The following is an 8172-nucleotide window of genomic DNA, read 5'->3' as shown; positions in this document are numbered from 1 at the left end:
TCACTTTTTTAAGGAGCTTGCATCAAAATTCAGGTCTCTGTGCCAAGAACTCCTAGGCTTAACGACATCTAGGCTGGGCCCAGAGTTCTTCCAGAATCACAACTTACATCCGGGCTACAGAGATCAGTTGCCCTGGAGCAAGCACCAACTTTGTAGGATGGAGGCATCACATGATCCCCCACTGAGCTCCTTCGCCTCCACAAATTCTACCCTCCCGGGCAACACGACCAAAATCCCCAGGAATTTCCCAAGCCCGAGTTGGCTGGCAAAGCAACCCAATGAGTCCAGAAGTGCTGTGTCAATAGATAGCTATAGGAAAATGGTTCCTTAATGGCATTAAAAGATATATTACTTTCTACCTACATTATGAACTTAATCAGGATTAACGGTCACTCTTTCACACTATCGGGCTCCTGGGAAATGTAGTTCTGTGAGGGGGCAAGTTATTTGTAAGAGTGGATTTTCAGCATCTTCCTATCCAGAGCTGGATCCAAAAGGTGGCAGGTGGCAAAAGGAGGCATTTTCTGGAACCAAAAGGCCCACCATGCTGACAGAGCTGCCATTTTCATTTTTCATAGACTACAACAAGGTCAGAATCAGCATGGGGAAAAGCCCAGTTTCCAAGGGGACCGACTGAAGCTGCGTGCCAAGGGCTGCAAATAATCTTAGACTGAGCATAGTTTCAGTTAAGTGGAAAACATAAGTCAAAGCAAAAGTGAGGACAATGTTGTGATTTTCATGAAGCCAGAACACACATGAGCAGTGTTCCCTCTAAGCTGAGTTAGTGTGAGCTAGCTCACAGTTTTTTAGCCTCCAGCTCACAGATTTTTGTCTTAGCTCAGGAAGGACGGCTCCAGAGCAAACTAATTTATGCAGTAGCCCAATCACTGGCTCACAGCTTTAATGCCAGTTGCTCGCAAAGTAGAAGTTTTGCACACAAGACTCCACAGCTTAGAGGGAACATTGCACATGAGCACACGGGCATTGTATATATTCCGAGGGTGTTGAGTTGCTGAGTGCTGTCCTATGCATTAGCATGAAATAATGCATGATATAAATATAACTTCCATGTTTCACAAGTGTAAAGGGAAGAGAGAGGGAAATGACAGCAGATGAGGCGGGGACTGTTGCAGGCAGCAAAATAAGACTCATCTGCAGTAAGCAACTTGAAATTTTCTTTAACCACAATGATTGTGTAGCAAAAATGTTGAACATCTTTAGCCATACAGGAAGCTAAACGCTGAGGTATCTCTAACCAATCAAGAGAGTCACAAGCCTCAGACCAGGAAAGACTTCAAAGTACAACATATGCGAACGTTGCAACCGAACAGTTCTCATTCCACTCGCTTTTCTAAAAAATCTTCTTTACATTGTAGGATGGCCAGACAAACGTGAAGTCCATCATGGCGAAGTTCAGCCCTTCCAACAACCCAGCCGAGGAAGTTCACAGCCGACATGTCAAAATGGCAGGACAATCTTCCCTGGCGACGAAAGCTGCATTTGAGAAGTTTTCTCATTTGGAAAATGCTGGTCCACCTGCCAGACCCAGCACTCTTCAAAAGTCTCCGTCTTTCAGACCTCCTTTGGGCCTAAAACCTTCTCTTCAAGACTCACCAGACAAGGAACCAAAGCCACCCCCTCTGAAAAGCAGCCCGGCAGCCCACAAGTATGCAGCGCTAGCTCAGGCGACCAGCAGAGACGTCAACGAAAAGGTGAGCTTCCCTAAGCCTTTGGGTCCCAAGCCTACCGAAATCCTAAAAGAGAACTCCAAGCCAGTGTTTCCAAAGGTTCCGGACAACAGGCTGCCCGGCTCCACGCTGCCCATGAAAAATGAGCTCAAGCCTTCAGGACTGAAGCCAAACTTTAAATCGGAACTACAAGAAACACCAGAGACCAAACCCGTGTTCCAAAAGCTAGCAGGAGTTAAGGAAACATTTATCACTGCGTCACAGGAAAATGACTCCAAACCTCTTTTTCCAAAGGCTATTGTGAAGCAGAGACCTTCTTTAATTCATCCTGCCAACAATGAAGAGACTCCCAACAAAAATGTTTCTTTGAATCAGGCCCCTCCACCCCTCCGGGGCCCCAAACCAAAAACCCACTCATTTAAGTCCCCCAAGGATGCCGAGGAAAAGAGCACCAGTGGTGTTGACTCCAGTCCTACACCTGTCCGTTTTCCTGTCAGTTTGAAACCTGTCAGCAACCAGAACAAACCGCCTCATGGTCTCCCAAAATCTTATGGACAGCAGAATGAAGAAACAAGGCCAAATGTCACCAAGGATGTTTTCAGAAGCAAACATGGGGACTCGGGATCACCTTCTACGCCTGCTAAATTTGTGCCTTCCAGAGTGGCTACCTCAGGGCCTTGGGCCAATAACCACGAGAAAGGAGAGAAGGATTTGGCTGGCCCCAAACGGAAGGCAATACCTCCACCGTTCAAACTGGGCCCAGCCCCAACCAAACCGAGCAGGCCTCCAGTGGTGGACCTGGCCAGATTCCAGAAAGATAAAGACAGTAAGTCACTCTCCCCCTATTTACTATTTTATTTGATGCAAGGGAAGAAATCCCCCAATCTAGTGGGGGATATCACAGGATACTCTGCTTTAGAGAAAGACCCTTTCCCCTAAGGTATCTTGTATTAAATGGCCAGCACTCTGAGTTATTTGCTGTATTTGGGCTCCACATAAGCGAAACTATGGCCCCGGTCAGACATGCCGGAAAACGCGGGGGGGAAGCGCAGCTATTTGCGCCGTCGCATTCTGATGCGCTATTATGCGATCAGACATGACGGGCGGCTTCCCTGCAGCAAAGAGGACGACGGGGGAGGAAGCCGCGTGCCGGCGCGATCACACCGGGAGGCTTCCATAGGCGGCCCATGGCAAAGCTACTACATGCGGTGAGGAGGCTTTTTACTGCACGCCTTGCCCTTGCCACGGGTTCGCCACGGGAGTGCTACGCCTCCCAGATGTTCCTGTGTGATCGCGCCCGGATACTCTGCAGGACTCCTGTGCCTTCAGAGGGGCAAATGCTCCATGTGAACAGGGCCTATGTAACTTTAGTTTATAATTTTATAGCATTGTAAAATTAGGGGTGCCAGTGTGGGACCTGGGGATCTCCGGGAACTACAGCCCTCCTCCAGTGTACAGCAATCAGTCCCCCTGGAGAAAACAGTTACATGGCACTTTCTGCATCCTCTCTCCCCCCTCCCCTTACCACCTATGTATCTCTGGCCGTTTCTTCATGCCCTCCATGCATCTGACGAAGAGAGTTGTGTTTCTCGAAAGCTTATGCTACAATAAAGTCGGTTAGTCTTAAAGGAGCTACTGGGCTTTTTACTATCCTGGAGAAAACGGATGTCCCTGTCCTTCCCAGGCCACACTCCCAAATCTTGAGGAGTTTCCCGACCTGGAGCTGGCAACCCTACCCAGCCCCAGCCCCTGCTGGCACCCAGGGGCGCCCGGGCAAGCAACCCTGCTATAGTTTTATATCAGTATCCTAGTAGGTTGACCATTTCAACCTGTCCCTCTAGTCGTCTCTTTATAATATCTGCAGCATTTATTAGGTGGTGCTATTTAATTCCACGCCATGCAAAGAATATAAAACCCCTATTAAAATGACAGGACATTTTTTTCCCTGGCTAGCTGGCAACATGATGCCCCAATGGCCCCTTTTTAACAGTAAAAGCTACTTTCAGAGAGGTAGGAGGTGGATTCTTGATTCTTTTTGCCCAGCCGCCACTTCCCCGTTGCCCAATTGACACCCCCCCCAAGATATATATGCAATTCACAAGGTTCCAAATTTGGAATTCTGCAGGGATCGAAACAATTTGGTAGGAGATTTGAAGTAAGGAAATGATGGACAAAGAATGGGTAAAACAATTTTCTCCTTGTTGCTTTTCCAGTTTTGGTTGACCTCTCTAGAAGCAGACAACTTGTGGCTTAAAAAGGGCACTGGGGTTTAGAGACAGGTATATGTAAGTTTTGACTGAGATTCAGGAGCTCTATATGGAGAGATGAGAATATTTGTCTATGGGGGAAAGCAAGAGGCCATTCTAGGCTCACACTTTCTGAGAGGGTGGAATTTGTTTATTTACTTGCTTATTTATAGCCCGCCTTTCTCGCTGAGACTCAAGGTTGTGACCACTTAGTTAAGTTCCAGGTGATTTTTAGGGGGGAAAAATGTTTGAAAAAAGCAAGGAGTACAGTCTCCCTGATCTGACCTGGTTGGGTTGCTAAGTGCCTGAGGAAAAGGCCTCCTGTCCCCTCAATGCAGGCTTCTTTACCAGGTGATGTTATTTCTCTCGTTGCCATGAAAAGCTTCACCTGCCCATTTCTACACGTTAAGCCTCTCTTAAAGGGACAAGACACTTTTGTCCAGGCCTGCTGGCAAGCCCTGGTTAGCTCAGTCTCATCAGATTTCAGAAACTAAGCAGGGTGTCGTCCCTAGTTGAGCCAGTTTGGTGTAGTGGTTAAGTGCGCAGACTCTAATCTGGGAGAACCGGGTTTGATTCCCCACTCCTCTACTTGTACCTGGCTGGATGACCTTGGGCAAGCCATAGTTCTGATAAGAGCTGTCCTTGAAAAAGAGCAGTTTCTGCCAAGAGCTTTCTCATCCCCACCTACCTCACAGGGTGTCTGTTGTGGGGAGGGGAAGGGGAAGGAGTTTGTAAGTCGCTCTGAGACACCTTCGGGTAGTGAAGGGCGGGGTATAAATCCAATCTCTCCTTCTTCTTCTAGTTAGTACCTGACTGGGAGACCATCAAGGAAGTCCAGGGTTCTACTCAGAGACAGGCAATGGCAAACCACCTCTGTTTGTCTCTTGCCTTGAAACCCTTACCGAGTCGGCTGTGACTTGGTTGCACTTCCCACCACCACAGTCTTCCTGGGTCTACTTCAGAGTGCACATGGGGGAATCACAAGTCTACATGCTTTGCTTTCATGTGTAAGAAGCACCCCCACACACACAGTTAATGAAAACCAGCATTTTGGAGAGGTTAGGCTAGCTTCCTCCTGCAGAGGAATTAATTTTTGATGTAGCATTCAGCTATGTGGTCCCCCACCTCCATTCCGAAGCGGTACAGTCCCAGAAAGATCACCTCCTTGCTCTGAGCACATTGGTAGGGTCCTAACTTCCTGTTGCAGAATTAGGGAATGCTCCAGATCCTTGGTGATCTCAAAGCTACAGTGGCCTCCATTTTTCATGGCAGAGATCATGTCCTAGATGGCCAGTGGAAATTCAACAGGTGCAACATCTCCCCAGCACGATTCAATTATACCAGGTGCAGTTACACCTGTTGAATTTCTGCTTCAAACTCTAACCAGCCCTCTTCTCAGGCTATATAGATGATAAGTATGAATGTTATGCATTATTTTATGCAACTCAGGGAAAGCATTAGGGCTGCTTTGTATAAGAAATATGGTATTCAAGAAGTAATCCCTAGGTACAACATGCATACATATCACATCCGTTAGGAATGCTGCAGGCATTTAGGAAACTTGCTTGTTGTTGGTTTTTTCCTTTCAAAATACACGTGAGAGGAGGCTCAAGCTTTTCCACAGGATATTTACATGTGCTTTGAAACAAAACAATAAGAGCAGTGAAAGCCAGGGTGGAGTAGTAGCTAGAATGTCAACCTGGGGAGGCTTGGGTTCCAATCCCACCTCAGCCATAAAAGGCCATCACTTTCTCTGTCTGCTAGCCTGCTTCATAGGGGATGATGTAAGATAAAATGGGGAGGGGGGGAGAACCATGCATACAGCCCTGAGCTTCTGGGAGGAAAGGCAAGATAGAGAAGAATACAACGTGCAACAGGCGATACACGTGATCACATTCGATGCGCTGCAGCCTTGTTAAAAAATGGTGAGTGTGCCGTGAAGCCTTGCATTGGGATCAAGGCCACAGGCAATGCCCCCCACACAGACACGTCTCCTCTTTTAGCAGAACTTCATCCTACATAGGCTTAAACACTACCCTGCTTTTTGGTGTAGTGGTTAAATGCTCAGACTCTAACCTGGGAGAACTGTATTTGATTCCCCATGCCTCCACTTGCACCTGGCTGGATGACCTTGGGCAAGCCATAGTTCTGTCAGAGCTGTTTTCTCAAGGACAGTTCTGGAAAGAGCTTTCTCAGTCCCACCTACCTCACAGGGTGTCTGTTGTGGGGAGGGGAAGGGAAAGGAGTTTGTAAGCCGCTCTGAGACGCTGAGTGAAGGGCAGGGTATAAATCCAATCTCCTCCTCTCCTCTTCCTCCTCTTCTTCTTCTTTTTCCTTGTACGATTCATGTACTTGTCAGCAGCTCTGTGCAAATGTTCTAGGGGGAAACACAAAGCTTGAGGTTTCACCCCATAAGTTGATGGCACACTTGACTAGGTGCAACGGGCCTCAGAAGCCCCAGGCATGGCATGAAAACCAGCTATAAATTCAGAGCCTACTTTATTTAGGGACAGAGAAAGGGAACATGTGACCTTAAGCCAGTCCCTTTTTAATCAACAGAACCTACCTCTCAGGGTTCTTGTGAGTATAAAACGGGAGGGGCATGTTCACTGCACAGAGCTCCTTGGGAGAAGGATAGGCGGGGTTGCCAGCTCCAGGATGGGAAGTACCTGGAGATTTGGGGGGTGGAGCCTGAACAGGGTGGGGTTTGGGGGGGGACATCAGTGGGATAGAATGCCATAGAGGCCACCCTCCAAAGCAGCCACTTTCTCCAGGTGAACTGATATCTGTTGCCTGGAGATCAATTGTAATCCCAGGAAATCTCCAGCCACCACCTGGAGAGGAATGGCAGAATCATAGAATCATGGAGTTGGAAGGGGCCACACAGGCCATCCGCCTAGAGCATCCCTGTAACTGCAGACTAACTGCAAGTCATGTTCTACTTGGGTTGAGTCTGGCTGGTCTGCGGGGCCATGGCTCGGCGGTTGCATGCAGACAGGTCCCCGGTTCAATCCCCAGCGTTTCCAGTTAAAAGGGTCAAATAGTAGGTGATGTGAAAGACCGAAATCTGAGATCCCAGAGAGCTGCTGCCAGTCAGAGCAGGCAATACAGGCTTGGAAAGTCCAAGGGTCTGGCTCAGCTCGCTATTTTCAGCGGCCGCAGTTTCCGATCTCTTACCTCGTGTCCTGAGAGTGCACGCTACGCGCAATCCTCTCAGTACAGGTGCTTTCTATTTTAGCGTGACTAGGGGAATGTGCATACTTTCCAGCTTCAGTACACGTAAATGCGTGCCATCGAAAAACTCGGTTTCTGATCAATTTTTTTAAAACTGGAAAATACACACAAAATGGCAGGAGCGTTTATTGAGAGGACTGCTCTCCCAGTACTTAAGAGAGGATGCTAAACTCATAAAAAGGCCTCCTATAAGACAGCGTCATGTGTTCACATGATGAGTGCCTAGAGGAAGTCTTTCTGGGGGGTACTTGTGCTTCAACAGGACAAATTATATAATTTAGGCTGTTTTCATTCTGCTTTTCTCCCCTGCAAGGAACTAAAGCAACTTACAAAGTACAGTGTAAACTGGGGGAGCCAATTTGGTGTAGTGGTTAAGTGCGCTGACTCTAATCTTGGGGAACCGAGTTTGATTCTCCACTCCTCCACTTGCACCTGGCTAGATGACCTTGGGCAAGCCGTAGCTCTGATAAGAGCTGTCCTTGAAACAGAGTAGTTTCTGTCAGTGCTCTCTCAGCCCCACCTGCCTCACAGGGTGTCTGTTGTGGGGAGGGGAAGGGAAAGGAGTTTGTAAGCCGCTCTGAGACTCCCTTGGGTAGTGAAGGGCGGGGTATAAATCCAATCTCTTCTTCTCTTCTTCTTCATCATGAGCTTTTTACTGGTTTGGTCCATTAGGCCACAGGCAATGAGCCATGGATCTTGCCCTTCTGTTCATGACCCTGGCTATGCCCAAGCTTGAGGGCTACCGACTCTGGGTTGGGAACTTCTTGATGATGGGGGAGGTGAAGCCTGGGAAAGGCAGGGTTTGGGGGGGGCAGAGCTCAGAGGGATATAATGCTATTTTCCAAGGCAGCGTTTTCCCCCAGGAGTTGGGGAACTGATCTTTGTAGTCTGGAGATCAGTTGACATTCCAGGAGATCTCCAGGCCCCACCTAGAGGTTGGCAACCCTATTCAAGTACCTGCAATACGAGAGAGAGAGAGAGAGAGAGAGAGAGCGCATGTGCAT

General features: G+C 48.2%; 1 protein-coding gene across 1 annotated transcript in view; it reads left to right on the top strand.

Annotated features, from left to right (window-relative positions):
* Positions 1-1382: 1382 nt before the first annotated feature.
* Positions 1383-8172, top strand: part of FYB (FYN binding protein) — a 54531-nt gene continuing 47741 nt past the window's right edge. The window contains exon 1 of the mRNA XM_015420164.1: positions 1383-2514. Within this exon, the coding sequence (XP_015275650.1) occupies positions 1404-2514 (1111 nt within the window). The 5' untranslated portion in view covers positions 1383-1403. The remainder of the gene's footprint in view (positions 2515-8172) is intronic.

The sequence above is a fragment of the Gekko japonicus genome, unplaced genomic scaffold, assembly GCF_001447785.1.
Source record: "Gekko japonicus isolate JY-2015 unplaced genomic scaffold, Gekko_japonicus_V1.1 scaffold86, whole genome shotgun sequence".
Lineage (NCBI taxonomy): Eukaryota > Metazoa > Chordata > Lepidosauria > Squamata > Gekkonidae > Gekko > Gekko japonicus.
This window is presented reverse-complemented; position numbering and strand designations above follow the sequence as displayed.